General features: G+C 37.1%; 2 protein-coding genes across 2 annotated transcripts; one reads left to right on the top strand and one right to left on the bottom strand.

Annotated features, from left to right (window-relative positions):
• Window positions 1-82: 82 nt before the first annotated feature.
• ncf2 (neutrophil cytosolic factor 2) lies at window positions 83-12,551 on the top strand. Its single transcript, XM_038304252.1, has 15 exons — window positions 83-271; window positions 499-581; window positions 748-856; window positions 2,556-2,690; window positions 2,824-2,931; window positions 3,107-3,166; window positions 5,966-6,009; window positions 6,304-6,445; window positions 10,267-10,332; window positions 10,491-10,545; window positions 10,631-10,674; window positions 10,766-10,908; window positions 10,981-11,083; window positions 11,317-11,434; window positions 11,540-12,551. The coding sequence occupies exons 1-15, from the start codon at window positions 98-100 to the stop codon at window positions 11,629-11,631; spliced, it is 1,476 nt and encodes a 491-aa protein (XP_038160180.1). The 5' UTR covers window positions 83-97; the 3' UTR covers window positions 11,632-12,551.
• Window positions 11,734-18,776, bottom strand: dph2 (diphthamide biosynthesis 2). Its single transcript, XM_038304251.1, has 6 exons — window positions 18,374-18,776; window positions 17,445-17,557; window positions 16,189-16,409; window positions 15,429-16,118; window positions 12,065-12,247; window positions 11,734-11,948 (listed from the first exon to the last, which is right to left on the bottom strand). The coding sequence occupies exons 1-6, from the start codon at window positions 18,521-18,523 to the stop codon at window positions 11,824-11,826; spliced, it is 1,482 nt and encodes a 493-aa protein (XP_038160179.1). The 5' UTR covers window positions 18,524-18,776; the 3' UTR covers window positions 11,734-11,823.
• Between the last annotated feature and the right edge of the window lie 1,539 nt (window positions 18,777-20,315).

Consider the following 20,315-nt stretch of genomic DNA (forward strand, 5'->3'; position numbering starts at 1 on the left):
ATACTCAACACTAACATGTCATCACACTTCCTGATCTCACTGGTACAAATCAAAGAGCTTCCCTAATTCGGTCTCAGTGTGTTTGCAGCCAGCGAACATGTCTTTCGTGGACACTCTGCGGCAGTGGGATGAGGCTGTGACCTGTGCTGACAAGCAGGACTGGTCGGAGGCTCTCAGCATCTTCCTGTCCATTCAACAACCAAACTCCAAAATTTGTTTTGACATCGGCTGCCTCCATCTTCTCAATCAAGACCTGGATGCTGCAGAAAAGGTACATCTGAGAGAAATATCGCCCATTTCTCTCCAGCACAACACATTTTTTTTCACAGTGTTGCTCACATGAGGCAGTAAAATCCTCCAGATTCAGCTGGTGCACCTGTGAGATGAAACAAACACATAGACTGGTGTCTGAAAGTGCAAGTCACCCCGAAAGAAGAAGTAGTTCCCCATTCTTCTGTTCTTATAGAGGAAGTTATAGTGTTTTCTGTTGTTTCTCAGGCGTTTGATTGCAGCATACGTAAGGATGAGCATTTGGCAGTTGCCTTTTTTCAAAGAGGAATAACCTTCTTCAAAAAAAAGAGGCAAGTAACTCAACGTTTCTCAATAAAAGGCCCTCCTTCCTGCTGTTTTATTTATGCCTGAGTCTAAAAAAATGCTTGGCACAGTTTGCTTTTTTAATGCTGAGCACCAATTATAGATTTAGCTGTCGACTATCATGTCTAATGGACTTGCTCACTTTGTCTTAAGGTACGAGGAGAGCTCAGCTGATTTTCAGAGAGCTTTCAAAGCACTCAGAAACAACCAGCTGATAGATTACAAGGCACTCGGGCTCAGATACATCCTATATGCATGCGAGGTAAGCAGTTTTCTAGATGCAGCTCAACCCTTGTCAAACAGAAATTACTGGAGCTCAGCTCATTTCCAGAAGACAGGCAACCAGTATTCAAGAACTAGTTATAATCTACATATAAAGTTCTTTTAATCTTAGATGTTTCTGAACCTAATGATAAAAATCTGTATAGTTATACACTTATTAATAGATATCCAAGTATTTGTTAAAAGAAAATAGTCGTTTAAAACCTAGAATAAAGGCTATAAAATGGTTGGTAATTAATCTTTGGATCATTTATCTTTTTAAAAGGGGCTTCAAATCCCCAATTCAGAACTTGAATATTAGAATAAGGAGCTCCAGCCATCTTATCTAGTGTTTTTGGAGCTGTCATCACCTTAAAAATGAAAAGGGTGCTTAAAGATAAATGATAGAGTTGCATGTTAAACTTGATTACGTGATGTGAGAGGAACAAATATTGATCAAAATCCTCCCTTTGTTACTTATAACCTCCTGATGACATCTTGTTGGGTAATTGTGAGCCAACTAATGCTGAATAATAGAGGAGTTTGGGACTGATGAGGCTGTGAAACACTTTGCATCATCATCTGCCTCTGAGCTGGATTCTATTTATACGGAAATTCAGCTTTTCCAACCGGATGACTTGTTGCACTGTTTGAGATTCTAGAGGGAGAGGCACCACCAAGATGTCGAGGCTATACCACAAACCTACAGCCTTTCAGCTTTAGTCTCCTTCCTATGCAGATAGGAAAGCTGTCGAAGAGGAGACTGATATCCCTCCATCTGAGAGAAAGAAAAGAAGTAAAAGAACTAGAGCAAAAATCCATGATGGTTCCTAGAAGTTAAACACCATCTTATCCCAAAAGGTCCTCCTCTCTTTCCCAGAGTAATGATCGCAGCAGCTCTGCTCAGTTTCTCTTTTTGGAATTCATGGCCATCCACATACATCCACATGTTTGGCAAGACCATTAACCAGACAAGCACATGAGAAGCCATTGATAAACCTTTGGGGAGCTTAGGTTGAAGAATCAGTCGACACATTTAGGGAACTAAAAACCAGTAATAATGTAATTAATTAGATAAAAGTATATCTGTGTATGCCAACCAAAATCTAAAAAAAAATATGTTGCGATGGTTGAAAAAGGCGTCCATAGACATTCTTTCCAATCTGACTGAGCTAAGGCTATTTTAACGAGAAGAATAGAATAGAAAAGAATTTGACTTAATCGTCATTACATTGTCAGAAGGTAACGAAATAGTTTGCATCTATCCAAAAGTGCTATACAGGATATACATATTTATTTACTTGTGCATAGAGTCTACGTTTGCATCGGCTATTAACAGAGAGTAATTGTAAGAGGCTACAGATAGAGATTATACAGGGAAGTTCGGATATGGATTATATATACTATATATATTAGTGAGGTTATAATACAGGACGGTCATAATGTACTAAGCTGGAAGAGGCAAACTGTCATTTGTAAGATTAACAACTCTGTAACATGGTGTTGGTCTATATTATCCAATATCAATATACAGAACAAGTCAATTTTGTGTTGGTAATGTGACAAAAAAAAAGCTAATAAAGATGGTTTTAGAAACCAATTATCTGATATGCTTCCCCAAAAAAGAGCTTTAAACCAAAAAAAAAAAAAAAAGAAAGACAAGTGACTTAGTGGGCGGACATTGATATTTGATTTCACAGGTTCTCCACAACATAGCTCTGGCTGAGGCTCATTTGGGTAACTGGGAAGAAGCCCAAGAAAACCTGGCGAAGGCCCTGGACTACAAAACAGAGGCCAAGCTCAGTATCATCGACAAAGCCCTGCAGGTGACTCTGGTCAGTCCACAGTTATCACTGTTACAATCACAAACTACTCGTCTTTAGTCTTTTCAAATGTACTAGACCGCATGTGCAGCCGCATATTCCTGATGCTCGTGGACTATTTTCAATTGCTCTCCTTTATTTGCAGAAACAAAAGCTTTTCAAACTAGTCGAGTTCCCATCAAAAATACTGTTTAAACCAAACAAGAACTACGTAGCAGAGCTGGAGAAGAAGGACTACCTGGGAAAAGCAAAGGTATCATCACATGGATGAGTTACAAACAGAAAAGTCAGCTACTTCTGCTTTTTTTATTTATATTTGATTAACTTGTGTTAAAACAATATGGTCTCTGTTGCCATTAAATTGAAAGAAAATAATTCTATTATGTTCAAAAGTGATATCTAAACCCTGCTGTTTAATAAATCCTCAGGTTGTTGCTTCTGTTATTCCACAAGACGAGTTTTCTGGGTTCGCTCCGTTGCAGCCGCAGGTGAGACAAGGGTTCATATAAAAATTAGAAGCCAATTATGTCTAATAAATCTGGTTTGTATTCACAAAAAATGTAAGATTAGCTCAATATGATTGAGGAGACCAGGTAGAGGCTGGTGTGAAATTCTCACTGCTTTAAAATCTTACTGTTTCAATCACACACATGCGCAAACACCAACATGTGCTTAAAGGTTATGTTAACCCATGGAAAGCAATTCACAATCTCCAGATTATAGAGCATGCAACAAGCATAATAGGAAGTGATACATTCATCTTTACCACAGCTGAAGCTTTAAGACAAAAAATGGAAAATAAATGACAGCTAAATATAGCAACAGTTTGCATGTACAGTTCTGCTCTTTCCAATGAAGGACTTATCCAAGCAAGTTATTTTATCTAGTTATTGGTCTATTGAGGTTTTAGTCACTGAAAGAGAAAACAAGCTATTTCAAGTTTAACATTTAAATCATGCAATCTGAAATCCAGTTTGAAAAGCATTTTCTAATTGCACATTTTAAAGAGGAATCGTGAATTGTATTTATTACTACATTATTAAATGTATTTTCAAAGTCCACTTCTGGGACCAGAAGGGTCACGGTAAAGGTAAACTGAACTGATAATTCATAAAGAAAAAGCTATTTCAAGAAGGATTTGAAAAGGCAAGTTGACAAAGAAAATGTAAATTAGATCATTTTGTTTTTTAAATTTTTTTATTTAGGGATAGGATTTGAAAATGCATTTTAAATATCCACTATCTAACAATGCATTACTTAATGCAGTTTGCAATTCACCATTATTAATTAAACTTAAAATTTGCAATAAGAAAATTGCTTTTCAAATGTCCTATTGGTCTGGACAGCAGCTATAGCTGCTTTAGTAACTAGCCTGCTACTCTTAGCGTATTGCAATTACTTTCATTTTAAGGAAAACATGGGAAAAATTATAAAAAAAAAAAAAAGGTTTTTCTAGTTGTCTGACAGTGAGCAGCCATACAGAGAGGGTTGTTGCTTCATTACTCAAGGCTTCACTGAGTCATAGTAAATTACAGTCTTCTTGGAATCTTCTTGATTCCAAGTAATGACATTTCTAGAAATAGAAAAAATGTCATAAAAATTTGGTGATTTTGAAATACTGATGACCAACCCATAAGTAAAAGAGACCATGATTGCTTCCTCTTATTCTCACATCCTGCACATTGGTAAGAGCTTTCAGAGGTGGGGTGGAGTACTCTGAAAGTCTAGTCAAGTCCCGACTAACTAACCATAACATCTAACGTTTAAAATAATTTTGATAAAAAACAGGCCAAAATGTAAAGTTTTGTTCAAATTCTGACATTTTAAAGACTATAATAAAACAATTAAACGCAAATATTGTTACCAAAAATAACAACTGGAAACACGCCAATTTTCTCTCTAAGATATATAAGCATGTATATTAGCATGACCTCCAAATGTTGCCGTAAAATCAAACAAGCCTATGTACAAAAAAGACAACTAATTTTGACATAAACATGAACTGTTTCTATTTAGAATAGAAAAGAAAAATACCTTTATGGTCCCACAATGGGGAAATTCTGGTGTTCACAGTAGCAAAAAAAGTATAGAAAAATTTTTTTACACAAATGTGGACCTTTGAAAAATTTATAAGAATAACTTGATAGTGAAGAGTTACAATATAAACAATAAAATACTGTACTGCTAAGTGTTTTAACAAAATCAAAATGTGCACCTGGAGAATAAATAACCAATATCCAGCTATGGACATTTTTACAGTAATGGATATTGGATAATAGCAGCAGCATCAGAGATGTGGAAAAAGCAGCAGCATGTTATTTAACTGACTAAGGTAGCAACTGTGCAAAATCAGCATGAATGTAACAACTTATTGAGGTTGGTGGGAACACTAATGGTTATAAAGTCTAACAGCTGTTGGGAGAAAGGATCTGTGATAACGCACCCTGGTGCATTTAGGGTGCAGCAGTCTATCACTGAAGCAGCTCTGCAGTTCTGCAGCAGCTTCATGCATGGGATGGGAGATATTATCCAACAGAAATGTTAATTTAGTTAGGATCCTTTTGTTTCCCACCTCCTGCTCTGAGTCCAGAAGACATCCAATCACAGAGCTGGCCTTCCTGATCTGCTTCCAGCTGTTTACTCTCAGCTAAAGATAAGCTGATGCTCCAACAGACAGCTCCATAGAAGAATCTTTTGGAGCACTTCAAAAAAGAAAAAAAAGCTTGTTTTTTATTCAGTGAACTTACTCACACTGTATGAAGTATCCTAACATTTTATATATTGGTATAAAATATATATATTCTCATGATACTCTAAGTTCCAGTCAAATTTGATTAGTTTAATAATTATAAAGTTATTTACTTTGCTAATGCAGTTTACAACCCTTCATATAGATGAGTGTGAGTTTAATGAATAGTATGTTCATCACCTGCTCAAATGCATAATTAATCTGTCTAACAAGCCACACTGTGACCTAAACGTTTATTATTTAATGACTGCATGATGTGACGTTAACTTAGAAATAGAGAACTTTTATTTTTAAGTTTATACAAAAATGAATTTTATTTTGTACAGCTTTCATAACATTTCCATTCCTTAAATTGCAAAATGGTGCTAAAAACACATTCATATGAAAGTTCAGAGCATTAAATACATATGGTGCAATAAATGCAGTGTTTTGGTTTGTTGTCAGGGTGATGCAGATTCTGTGACTTGATTTAGAGTTTTTGTTAAGCTAATTCTGGTTCATCCAGTCTATGATCGAATTATCTATGTTCTGACTGAAGGTTGAAGACGGTCCAGCTGCTCCTAGAGAACCAGAGACTCTGAGGTTTGTAAATTACTTTTGATTTATCTAATTTCATATTTCTTTCATACTTTTCTTTTCATACAATTTGAATTCCAACAAAATGATGGTGACACCATTGTTTTTTGTTGTTTTTTTTTTTTTGCAACTTCAGGAAAATAATTTTATTAAACTCTCTTTTTTTTTTTGGAGGTAACATAAAATCAACAAGTAAAAAAGTAGATTCATAAAGTAACATATTTTCTGCTGCATCTTTAGTATATTTTTCTTTTAATGGGAGAGTACCTTTGATGCCATGTGGACGCTGTGTTTTCACAGAGCTTTGGAAGGGGAGGCCCACACTGTGCTGTTTGAGTTTGTTCCTGAAACCAGCAATGAGTTGGCTGTAGTGCCAGGCAACATTGTGTTTGTGTTACAGAGGGGGGCCGACAACTGGGCATATGTGGTCTTCAATGAAAGGGTAAGACCCCAGACCTTCAGTCTTTGGTTAAAGGGCCGTTTGTATTCAGATTTGGTTCTTTTGAATGCATATAAAACATCCTCTAGGTAAAAATGTGTAAAAAGCTTTAAATGTTGTAAATAAATCTAGAACATATAGATAAAAAAAAAAAAAAAAAAAGTTTGATCAGTGGAGTTTGGGAGGTATGCCATTTGGAGAAATACCAGTAAAACTGGAAATAAAATGAACAAGGTTGAGACAAACCAGGCTTAGTTTTCCACCACATACAGAGTAAAAATCCACTGATACTGATTGTTTTGTAAATTTGATGCTAACTCTGATTATTTCTTAATATTACTCTATCATTCCAGCCTGTCAAAATCAAAAATGCAACAGACTGGCATCCCGTTAAAAAACATTAAATGACCTCACTCTACATTTACTTAATGAAAATTTTTAAATAAGTGTATTCTTTGAAAATAACATTTAAATATTGAATGTGTTTTATTATATATATATATATATATATATATATATATATATATATACACTCACCGGCCACTTTATTAGGTACCCCATGCTAGTAACGGGTTGGACCCCCTTTTGCCTTCAGAACTGCCTCAATTCTTGTTGGCATAGATTCAACAAGGCGCTGGAAGCATTCCTCAGGGAGTTCGGTCCATATTGACATTATGGCATCACACAGTTGCCGCAGATTTGTCGGCTGCACATCCATGATGCGAATCTCCCGTTCCACCACATCCCAAAGATGCTCTATTGGATTGAGATCTGGTGACTGTGGAGGCCATTTGAGTACAGTGAACTCATTGCCATGTTCAAGAAACCAGTCTGAGATGATTCCAGCTTTATGACATGGCCCATTATCCTGCTGAAAGTAGCCATCAGAAGCTGGGTACATTGTGGTCATAAAGGGATGGACGTGGTCAGCAACAATACTCAGGTAGGCTGTGGCGTTGCAACGATGCTCAATTGGTACCAAGGGGCCCAAAGAGTGCCAAGAAAATATTCCCCACACCATGACACCACCACCACCAGCCTGAACCGTTGATACAAGGCAGGATGGATCCATGCTTTCATGTTGTAGACGCCAAATTCTGACCCTACCATCTGAATGTCGCAGCAGAAATTGAGACTCATCAGACCAGGCAACGTTTTTCCAATCTTCTATTGTCCAATTTCGATGAGCTTGTGCAAATTGTAGCCTCAGTTTCCTGTTCTTAGCTGAAAGGAGTGGCACCCGGTGTGGTCTTGTGCTGCTGTAGCCCATCTGCCTCAAAGTTCGACGTACTGTGCTTTCAGAGATGCTCTTCTGCCCACCTTGGTTGTAACGGGTGGTTATTTGAGTCACTGTTGCCCTTCTATCAGCTGGAACCAGTCTGGCCATTCTCCTCTGACCTCTGGCATCAACAAGGCATTTCCGCCTACAGAACTGCCGCTCACTGGATGTTTTTTCTTTTTCGGACCATTCTCTGTAAACCCTAGAGATGGTTGTGCGTGAAAATCCCAGTAGATCAGCAGTTTCTGAAATACTCAGACCAGCCCTTCTGGCACCAACAATCATGCCACTTTCAAAGTCACTCAAATCACCTTTCTTCTCCATACTGATGCTCGGTTTGAACTGCAGGAGATTGTCTTGACCATGTCTACATGCCTAAATGCACTGAGTTGCCGCCATGTGATTGGCTGCTTAGAAATTAAGTGTTAACGAGCAGTTGGACAGGTGTACCTAATAAAGTGGCCGGTGAGTGTATATATATAATGAGATATGGATTACATCTAAAAACACTGTTTGCAGAATGATTAGGCAAGCTGTATTTTTTAGGATTATTTATATTATTTGGCCACAATTGTGTTCTCAATCAACCCAAAAAACTCCTTAATATCAAAGTTACGTATTTTTGGGAAGCTGATGTGTTTTTTTTGGCAGGTAAATATTACGGTGCAGAATTATTAGGCAACCTTATAAAAAACAAACATATACCCCTCTCATGTGTTAATTTTCACCAGGTAAACCAATATAACAACTCAAAATTCAGAAACAAACAAAGGAAAGGAAGTTGCCTAATAATTAAGCACACCTTATATAGGGTGTTTATGTCATTAGACCGCACCCCTTCTCATTACAGAGATGCACACCACCTGATTTACTTAATTGGTAGTTGGCTTTCAAGCCTATACAGCTTGGAGTAGGACAACATTTATGAAAAGGATGGTGTGGACGAAATACTAATTTGCCTAATAATTCTGCACACAGTGCATATTTATAAAAAAAAAAAGAAGAAACCTTAAATTTTAAAAATAGAAAAAAATATTCTAGTTATTCAATGGGATTCACATTTCTGTATTCCATATACTTAAATTTGTGTGAATACGCATAATCATCATTTAAGAACCCCTGGTCTAACCGATATGAGCTGCTGATTTGTTGGGACAGATTTTTGAAGCCATGTTATTTCTTCCTCTTCGTGATGAAAATCACACAATCATCACAAATGTCAAACTAAATTGTGAACAAATTGACCCAGAAAGGAACAATGGATAGCAAAATGAAGGGAGCAGCAATGTGTGCACTTCAGGTGACCTCAAAGCATGGCTGCTGAGAAAAACACACAAATTAACACCCAAAGCATCAGCTGGTGGATGTATTGGTGTCTAATCCAGAGAGGCGGGTGGGTTACGTTCTATTAAATCATGCTACAACTAGAAAACTTTACAAAACTACCCTTAGCAAAAAGTAGTATACTTGAAGTAAATTCTTTGGGATTGCCCAAAGATTAAGAAATTCTGGGAGGGAATTAGAGAGGAAATTTCAAATATCTTGCATGCTGATATTGATTGGAACCCCCGGATCTTCGTTCTGGAAATTCCACCAAATAATTTAAGTAAAGAAGAATAATACTTATTTGGTATTCTTGTTCTCGTAGCCAAAAAAATGATTACAATATGTTCGTATAAACCTTCACCCCCTACTGTAAATCAATGGAAAGAGAAACTAGTGAACGTTTTTACGATGGAGAAAATAACAGCAAAATTAAACTTGTCCACTGGTTTATTTGAGAAAAGATGGAACCCTTTGAATACATATTTCCAGTTAATATTGTAGTAAGATAAATGTAAACACACATATTTTAAAGGCATACTTAACATATATCTCTGTTATGAGAAAAATAAAAGTCACTCGAGATTTTTCCTTTATTTGATCCCCCAAAAAAAAAAAAAAAAAAATATATATATAAAATAAAAACAATTATAATAATAATAAAGAAAAAAAAAAGAAAAAGAAAAAAAAAACATGGATTTTCAGCTCGCCGAATTGTTTGGTTATTGTTACTCAATTGTTTGTATGGTTGTATTGGAAGTTGTTGTTTCTGGCTTATTGTATTAAGCATTGATTTTGAATATTGATCTGATAAAATAAAATATTTGTTCAAAAAAAAAAAAAGAATACTTAAATATAAGTTTAGAAAGTATACCGAACAATGTACTTTTTACGTACTTGAAGTATTACTAAAGTAATACTTCTTCAAACTAAATTCGGAAATTTTTAAGTTTAGTAAAGTATACTTAAAGTATGCTTTAGTAAATAGTATAGACAAGTACACTTGACAATACTATTGTTGAGTATATGAAATATAGTTTAGAATAAGTAAACTCTAAGTGCACTGCCTGACTTTAAGTATGAAATTAGTGCCCTTTTAGTATACTTGAACAAACTACTTTTTGCTAAGGAGATGGTCATCTTTACAGCTGTGCCAATGATGGCTGAAGATGCTGTTTAATTAGCCTAATAAATTAATAAATAGTCAATATGTCATTTGCAGAGGGGACTGGTTCCTTACAACTACCTGGAGCGTTTGGACATCTCCCTCGGTCCAAGAGAGATCAGGGTATAAATATTACATTTTAATGACTTATTTACTGTGATGTTTAAATGTATTTTGACAATTTTACACTAATTAATTTATCTTGAATTGACCCAATTAGCTGAAAATATCATTAATGGTAGATTTGACATTTCTGTTTCGTTTTCAATGGCTGTTATCAGGGTGTGTCTAGACTTCACAGCCGAGATGCTCCAAGCAGACCAGAGACGAGTCAAGGTAGATGTTCTGATTAAGCAAACCAGACTATAAAGACCTTCTTTAATATGGATGTAAATAGTTATTTCTCATTCTGTATATGAAGGTCCTGCTATGGAAGACAGCAGCAGCAAGAATACTCAGCACCAGGTTCAGAGGAAACCTTCAATAATCTGCCCTCTGCTAGAAGAAATGTTTGGATATTTTCATTTATTTTTACTCCCTTTATTTGCAGATCAAGCAGCCAACAGAAACCTCTTATTTCATCAAAATCTACTTCACCTTTAACTTCGCGGTCTCTGTCCCACACGGGTCTCCTTATGAGGTTCTGGAAGAGAAAATCAGTAAGAAGCTGAATCTCCCCTCCGCAGCCATCTCTTTGAGGTAAAAGCTTTATTTTAATATTTCATCACTGTGATTTTGGGCTTCTATTTAAAAAACGGTTTTGTTTTTTAGCTCAGATGCTCAAGGAAAAAAGATGATTGATAAAACAAATATGAAAGAAGTATGGAGGCGTGCTCAGGATGGACGCATCTCACTGTGGTGCACGGCCAAAGAGGTACGGTGGGAGAGTTTCTAGGGTTCTCCTTCCCTAATGTTTGAATTAAAAATTAAAAATCAGTAAGAATCTTATCAGATGTTTCTACAGAGAAGAACCCTAAAATAATAAAGTCAAATAAAAAATGTCACCACAACGTTATGTTTGTGCAGGATACAAGTAGATTTTGATGTGACAAAAAAAAAGATGAATTTGATTTATTTCTGTTAAAATAATTTGTTTTTTAATGACAGCAAATTGATGGAAAGTCACAGAAAGAGATTTACTTGGTGGCGCTTCATACCTACGAGTCTTCTAACCCAGAGGACCTGAGCTTTCAGGAGGGAGATAAAATCAAACTGCTTTCCACAGGTTTGGCTTAAACGTATTTGAACACCTTCCAGAAATCTTCATAAAAAGGTTCAGAATCATCTTTTTAAAGATGCAGGTCTAACCTAGTCTCTTCTCTTCCTTTAGTGAACCAGGACTGGTTGGAGGGGGAGTGTAATGGGAACACTGGTATATTTCCTGCCTCATTTGCAGAGGAAGTTCAAACAAACGAACAATAGTGGTTTCATGTTGTTAGTGTGTTGTACTCTACACACAAGGCAGAAAATCATGTTATATTAAATTATTCATTCGTTACAGAAATAAAAACTGATGATGGCAGATGTGATAAAAAAACAATCATTTATTATATGGATATAGTCCATTTATAAGCAAATAAATTATCCTTAAGATGCTGTGATGACATCAATAAATCATGATGTTCCTTCCTCTTCGTATGCGATAGCTATGCCTCTCCTGCCCTCTACTGCCTTCACTACAGGAGTCTCTCCCAGCTTCTGCTCCAGGCCCTGCCAGCTTCGACCGGACAGAAAAGATGCTACAAAACACAGAAAAAGAGAAAAGCCAAATGTGTTGGTTACCTCAGACTGTAGGACAAAACGCAACAGAAATAAACATATTGAATTGCAGCAGATGTTTTGGACTGTTCTGTACCTGCCGAGTTGGCGTTGGCTACAGTCAGAGTCTGGTTCCTCAGAACCACAGAGGAGCCAAACGACGACTCTACAGGCTCGCCGTTCAGCAGGTTCTGGCTCCGCAGGGCTCCGGTTATTAACGACACATCGGTTGAATAGTCATCTTCCTGCTGGTCACACATTGGCACGTGACTCTGTCCACCTGTACCAGGGAAAAGGAAACTTAGATGAAATAAAACGAGTTATTGGGGATAGAAATCGCAGGGAGTGGCATTCTTTTACTATTTTATTTACTCTCAAAGTAAAAGAGCAACATCCTGGCAGAATCAGAATACAGGAGAGGAAATGGATCTTCATTAGTTATTAAAAACCTTTCAGTAGTGAATTAATTTAAGCAACAGTCTTCTGATGTGTGACATTAATAGAAAAGACTTAATTTAATTTTACAGCATGATATAAACAGAATGCCAACATACTTTGTATTAAATAAACTTCCCAAATCCCAAGAGTTTAAAGTCAGTTTTTTTTCCTTCCCAGCTTTTATTGTCATTACACTGTAAAACGTACCGAGCAACGAAATGAACTCTCTGCATTTAACCCATCCCCTTGGGAAGCAGTGTGGGGTTAAGGACCCAGAGTGGCAGGCCTTGAGAGTGAGGCTTTGAACCTCAGGATTCCAGGTGCAATGCCCTAACCACTAGGCCGCCACTCCCAAAAACAGGTATTAGCGTGAAGCGTCTTGCCTGAGGACCCACACTGGCAGCTCATTCCCGCCAGCTGGGATATGATCCCAGGCTTCCTGTTTGTAGGTAACCAACTGCTCGTATTTTGGGTAGAAATGTGAAAGCTGGTTATGAATTTATAGTAGATAGATACAATAGGCAGACCATGGATGGCACATTATTGACTGATGCCTGACTGCCTAAAGAACAGATGGGCATAAAGAGAGAAATAAATAATTAAACCCATTTACTAGGGATGCACCTATCCACTTTTTTCACCTCCGATACGATACCGATATTTGAAGTTTAATATCGGCCGATACCGATCCGATACAGATACCAAAAACTGCACTGAATTATTACCTAAAAAAGGGTTTTAGTGTGTAAAAAAAAACAAAAAAAAACTGGGATCCTTCTTCTGTGCTTATGATTAGACTTCCCTTTTCTTAAAAAAAATAGGAAACAATCCAAATATAAATGTTATGACAAATTTATTTAACAACTATGCACACAATCTTAAACCAAATAAAGTGTCATTATCAAGTATCATCTCTCTGATTTTTTTGGCCTGTATACTGTTACATGGAAAAATTTCACTTCTTTCCTTTGCTTCCGAAGAAGTTAGCTGCTTCCCGCTGCTTCCTTTTTGTCTGCCGAGTCCGATAATCACAGCATCTTCCTTGTTATGACACTTCCGGAGGTGTTTCATTAAGCTGGTGGTGTTATAATTTGAAGATTTAACCCTCGGAACATTTCTCCCACAAATATTGCAAATATTACTAGCCATTGGGCTAGTAGGCTGAGAGAGCGTGAAAAAACCTCCACACCGCAGATCCTTTCGCTCGCTCCACCATAAACAATATGGCCATTGTGTTGTTGCAGTGCCGCATGATGGCAGAGCAGAGCATAGAGTTAGAATGAATAGATCGGCTTGTCACCGATACCAATCTAGTTCCCCCCCCCTTATATTTAGACTAGGGATGGGACGATTTATGAAAACCGTCAGAATCGTTCGGTTCGACTGTCTCGGTTCGGTTCGCGTGTGTTTCGTTCGGTTCATGCGCTGCTCCTTTTTCTCATAGAGGAAGCGATTACACTCCAGAGCAGAAGGTGGCGGTACTGCGACCAAAGCCAACCGCCAGTAGTAAACAAGAAGAAGAAGAAGCGAAGCAGCTTAGCAGGGAAAAAAATCAGTTGTTGTGGAGAATTGTGTCGGACTGGCGAGTGGGAAAGAACAGGAGTTGGAAGACGCGCCAGCAGCACTTTATAGGTCTGCTGTATGGGAGCGCTTTGCATTTAGAGTGACCTACGATGACGGCGGAAAGAAAGCTGTGGATAAAAGTGCAACAGTGTGCAAGCATTGTGCAACACGTTTTGTTTATGCTAACAGTAACATGTCATGCTAACCCCGAAATCCCTGATACTCCGTCAGCAACCCCCGCTCCGCCCCACTGCGCTCCAGACCGGCTGCTCAAAGCAAAGCCTACGGCCCCCACTGTGGCTTCATCTGCTCCCCTCTGAGTTTCTTGGAGATGGTAGAGAGCATGTAACCTGACAACAGCCAGATGCATGTCTCGCTCCGCGGAGCGAGACATGCATCTGGCTGTTGTCAGGTTAGAGAGCATGCGCGAGATGATTAAATTTAAAGCAGCAAAACATACGGAAATGATCCAGGGTTTCCGCGGATCATTTAAAATAATTACAATCCATTATTTTTGGGGGGATTTTTTCATTAATTTCATAATTTTTTATGGGATTTCGGTGTAACAATCAACATGTATCGAATCGAACCGAAAACCGTGACCAGAAACCGTGAGTCGAACCGAACCGTGGATTTTGTGAACCGTTCCACCCCTAATTTAGACTGATACACATATCGGATTGGTGCATCGCTACCATTTACACTGAAAAGAAAGCTAAATGAGACAGAGGATGACAGTGACCCTAAGCTACACTGCTGAGGAGCTCCAAGGAACAATAAAACAAACCAGATATTTTCTCTGGTTAAATTCTACATAGTACACTGGATGCAGAGACGCAATCTGTTGCTTATTTTGGTAAGTTTAATTTTAAATCGTTGCGATTTTATTACCCAAGATAATAAATGCAACTAATGATTATTTTGCAAATTGATTAATAATCAAAAGGACTAAATGCAAAATGTGTTTTTTTTTATCTTAAATGCAAAACGTGTTTTTTTTTTTTATCTTAAATGCAAAACGTGTTTTTTTTATATCTTAAATGCAAAACGTGTTTTTTTTTTTATCTTAAATGCAAAATGTGTTTTTTTTTATCTTAAATGCAAAATCTTTTTTTTTACTCTTAAATGCAGAATCAGTTTTTTTAATCTTAAATGCAAAATCTGTTTTTTTATTATCTTAAATGTAAAATCTTTTTTTTTTACTCTTAAATGCAGAATCAGTTTTTTTTTATCTTAAATGCAAAATCTGTTTTTTTATTATCTTAAATGCAAAATCTGTTTTTTTAATCTAAAATGCAAAATGTGTTTTTTTTTTTTGCTTTTTTTTTTTTTTTTTTTTTTTAACAGTTTTGATATTATTACTGCTCCAAGTAAATTTCCTCTGTACAAGAATATTTTACAGTCTTTACTCCAGTTAACGATTATTCAATAGTTGACTGTTGAATAAACGGCAGACAGACCTGGCAGCAGATGTCGAAAATCTGTGACGTATTCCTCAGACCACTCCCTCTTCCTGTTGCAGGCCACTTCCATCTCGAACGGCGTCACCACGGGTTTGTAAAACTCACTGGAGTCCAGCAGCGAGTTCTCCGGACATGCAATCAGCACAAAGATGTCGATCTCCAGGAAGTTTGCCAACTTAGGAACGTTGAGCTTCCCCATGGCAAACATGTAGCTCTTCTTGCCGGCCCGCCGTAGAGTCTCTTTGAGCTGCTGGATGACGGCGAGGTAGTCGGCGACGCCCAGGGTGCCAACGAGGATCCCGACCACGTTGGCGTCTTTGGCCCTTTCAATGGCATAATAGCGCTTCATTAGAGCACGGTTGACGTTAACAGATTCGGTCCTTCCCTTCATTGATACGGGATCAAAAGAGCAGAAGGAGCAGCGATTCCAGGTCATCATGAAGTTTCGTAATGTGGCGCCCTCCTGGCCCACATAGAACATCTGGTAATCCGTCAGAGAGGAACCGACTTTTAAGGAGAACTGCTGTCCGAAATGACAAACCACCTGGCTGTTTTCATCCTGAATAGGACAGGTTTGGTTATTTTGTCGTTTAGTCCGTCCATGACTGAAGCACTGCTCCCCTTCAACGACAAGCTCAGTGGCTGTAAGGTTTGGATACTCTGGTAAGAGGAGTTTTAGAAGATCGCCTAAAAAAAAGTAAGGACAAAAATTAGCTTTGAGCAGAAGTTCTAACAGATAAAAGCAAGAAAAACGTACCGATTGCGTGATCGTAGTTGACATCATGAAGGAGGAGGATGTTCATCTGTGTGTCCTGGTAAAGCTCCCTGAAAGAAGCGGCGCACATCTCCACATCGAGGGGCCTTTTCTCAAAGACGTACATGACGGGAAGCCGTTTGGACGGACTGAGGCAGGCGCCGCCGTAGTGCACTATGCAGTCAGCTCCCACGTGTTCTGCTGCCACCTCGTCAACACAGCAGCTGCACAGGACAATTCGAAGACAGAGAGGAGGTCACACAAACAGATTTAATTCATTGTAGACTAGAAATTAATCACAACAAACAAGATGTTCTGTAATAAAGATTCTTATAGGTAAATAATGACAACCCTCTGCAGCTCCTTGGAAGAGAACTCATCCTCTTGTCTTTTATTGAGATATTGATGAAAACAAAGTAGTGCAAATTTGCATTTCCAAAAGGAAAACAATGCATCCTTTTAGCATTTTTCTATTGATAACAATCTGAAAGGTGTGGAGTGCTTTTGAACTCAGCTTCTTTTAGCAGACATTCTGTAGAACCGTCTGCTGCTGCAGTTCCAGGAGCATGCCTGCATTAAAGGTAGCTCTATTTGCTAAATCGCTCATTAGCTCTCGGGACAATGCTATTATGGTAACAGAAACAGAGGTTGCGATAACACAAGAGTTTCCTTGATATCACTGAAGCTTCCAGTAAACCTACTTTGTGAAAAAAGCCTCAGTTTTCAGTCTTGGATGCATGTTCAATGTTTGTTGACCTATAGAAATGTGAACATCTGTCTGAATCTTTGGCAGCATCTTTGAAAAAGGTTTTCTTCAAGTACTACCCTGCATCTATCTCCTCTTCACCTCAGACAATCTTCCCTTACCCTGCAAAAGTAAAATATTCCCTCAGCATAATACCGCCACCACCTTATCAAACTGTTTGGATGGTTTATTAAAGCCCAACACCAACTGTGGTCTTAGCAGTCCAAAGCATCCTTTTCCATATGTTTAAGCATGCATAAGTTTGGGCAACACTGGAAAAAAAAAAAAGACTTGTCTCTTGGTGCTTTTCCTGCCTTACTACTATAGATCTATGTTTATAGACTGTAGGTTTTGTCACCAGATTCCTAATTTGTTTTCTCTCAGGATCTCTGCAGCTTCATACTTCATATTAACGTAACAACATAATACAGAAATGTTAAAGGTGTATAAAATACTGTTGCCAGGAATGGCATCAATAAAGAAATGTCACATTTCCCACAAATGTAAACAGTACCTTCCATACGACGTATCTCCCAAAATAAATGTTTTGGTTTGAGTGTTTCTCTCGATCTCTGCAGCCACTGCTGCTGAATCAACCAGCAGCTCGTCAGGAAACTGCAAAGCGACCTGAAAAGAAAAAACAAACATATGCATTTTAAAACTATGTTAAAGAGTTTCCAATCATTTCCCAAAAACTATTTTATTACCCCACATGACTTTGTTAATTATGGAAGAGGATTAGAGCCACTGAAAAAATGAAAAAGTAAACTGATTTTTACATTTTATTTCTGTATAATATGAAAGGAACAATTCTCAGAATTATGACTTTTTCCCTGAGAATTATGACTTCTTCCTCAGAATTCTGACTTTTTCCTCAAAATTCTGACTTCTTCCTCAAAATTCTGGACTTTTATCTCAAAATTCTGGACTTTTATCTCAAAATTCTGGACTTTTATCTCAAAATTCTGGACTTTTATCTCAAAATTCTGGACTTTTATCACAGAATTCTGACTTATTTTTCTCAGAATTCTGACTTTTTCCCCCCCATATTCCAGTGAAATAATATTTAAAAATCTGTTAACGTTTTTTATTTTTTCAGTGGCCCTAATCCTCTTCCGTAGTTAATGCATTAAGCCACCAGTTAAATGCTAAGGGCCATTTAACTAAATGCTGAGGGATTATAATTCTATTATATTCAACGTATGTAGTTATAGATATCCTTGATTGTCGATTTTCCCCCCCTCTCTTTTTGAAGTGTATTGCATAAACTTAACATCTGTTTACCTCGCAACTTGAACGAAAAGAAAAAATATTAAGAAAAGTGTTAGGAGGTATGATTGACTATATGTTGTGCTTTATTACACTGTATTAATTGAGTTTGTCATTGTTACTGTTCCAAATAAAGTTATAAAAAAAAAAAAAACTAAATGCTGAGGGCCTCACCTTTCCATAGCTGTGCTCCTTTATGAACGCACATGTCTTCAGGATCTCGTATAAATCGAGGAGTTTTTCGGCCGGAGTGTTTTCCTTCAGGTTAACGTCAACCACTCGCTGAATCACGGTGTCTGAGCTGCTACTGAACGCATCAGCCATGATAGCAGACAGCTAACGATGTCTAAGAAAACACAACAAACACTCCAAGGCTAAAACAGATAAGTCAACCTAAAACAGTTAGTGCTAGCTAAATAAAGCAGCATGTCTGATTGAATAAAAAATGAACACGTAAATACAAACACCAGCTGTCAACGGCTGGAGTTTCTATATAAAATATGACTTTCAGACAGATTTCATGCAGGTAGATTTTTCTGTAAATGCCTGTAGAACTAAACACGTGTCTAGAGTTCAACCGGAAATGTGACAGAAGCGCTTCCGGTTTAAATGTTTTTCAAAATAAAACTCAAGTCGCCCGAGCTCTGGATCAGAATCCTGAATCAGAATCAGAATAAGAAATACTTTAATAATCCCAGAGGGAAATTACTTAGGATCGAGAGGGGACCTTCTATACCTCGGGGGCCCATAGTATTTATTAGAAAAACTTCTAAAGAGGAGCATCAAATTTGTGAATCTTAAAAAAAACCAATAGGAGAGTCTTATAAACTATAATAGTACAGCTTATTTGTCTTTGCAAACATTTGCAGGTTATTCACTTATGTTTAGTTTTCAAATACATAATTAGATTTATACATTTTCAAAATAAATTGAGAAAATACATTCCAATACAACTTAATTAGGTTGCATTATAAATAATAATTTTGGCACTGCTTATGGATTTGACTCAAATTTACTTTTTTTTAATACAATGCTAAATTCCCTATTTGGAATTTAAGCAGAAAGATCCCCTTAAATCAGCTCTCCAATTTCTCACCAAAAATCCAGAACATGTACAGCATTGAAAACAAAATGATTTATAACAAATTAAATTCTTGACAAACATGGCAATCTGTTTTTTGTTGGATACGGTTATATTTAATCGGATTTAATACTCAGATCAAAGGCCAGTTAATTTGTGACACGCTCTCCTTGTAAATAACATAAGAATCTCTACACATGTAAATATTATTGCATACATTTTAAGATTTGCCCTGTTGCCATTTCTTGGCAAAAAGTTGCACTATCTTTCCTCTACTTTTAATAAGCCAGTGCAATCTGTATTTGTTTATTTAAATGATAAATTTCCAAACATAGTTATTAACATGTATGTTCATGCGTGAAACCGTATTACCAAAACAAATTCCACATGTAAAAAAGTACTAAGGAATAAAGCTTCTTTCAGTTCTGTAAAAGCAACATAATAGCTGGGATAAGAGGACATAGAAGTTAAAAACAGTGCAAAAATAAAAAGTAAATCACAATGATCAATTTAAATCAAATATATTTTTATTGTTTCCAAAGATACATTAAAAGTTGGGAGTAACAGTAATTTTTCCATAGATGATGATAGCTGTAGGTAGGAAGGATCGTCTGTCTCATCTTTCATCTAGATCTGAAGAAGCCTTTGACTGAAGACACTCTGTTGAGGTTTTAGCGGTCTTCTAAAGAAGATGCTCAGGGTTCTCCGTCATGTTTTATTTTTCATTTAATGAAGAATTAGTCTTTGTGAAATAATCTTTAGAGGTTCTAGAGGAGTTTCTAGAACAGAGCCGACCTTAAATAAACATTAAACCACAAAGAGAGAGATAAAAAAAAAAAAAGACATAAGGAATTGAAAAAGGACTAGAGATACATCCTCCTTCAATTTATCCTGCATCTACAAAAAAAAAATAAAAAATTTGGATTAGGAAGATATTTGGCCCCCCAAAATGCTTAAAATCTAGAGGTTTGGTTACATTTAGGCAGTTTGATCAGCTGGGAATCAAAACCATATTAGGGTGATGACAAGTTTGGC

This window comes from Cyprinodon tularosa, unplaced genomic scaffold (assembly GCF_016077235.1).
Source record: "Cyprinodon tularosa strain WSP-4 unplaced genomic scaffold, ASM1607723v1 ctg53, whole genome shotgun sequence".
NCBI classification, from domain to species: domain Eukaryota; kingdom Metazoa; phylum Chordata; class Actinopteri; order Cyprinodontiformes; family Cyprinodontidae; genus Cyprinodon; species Cyprinodon tularosa.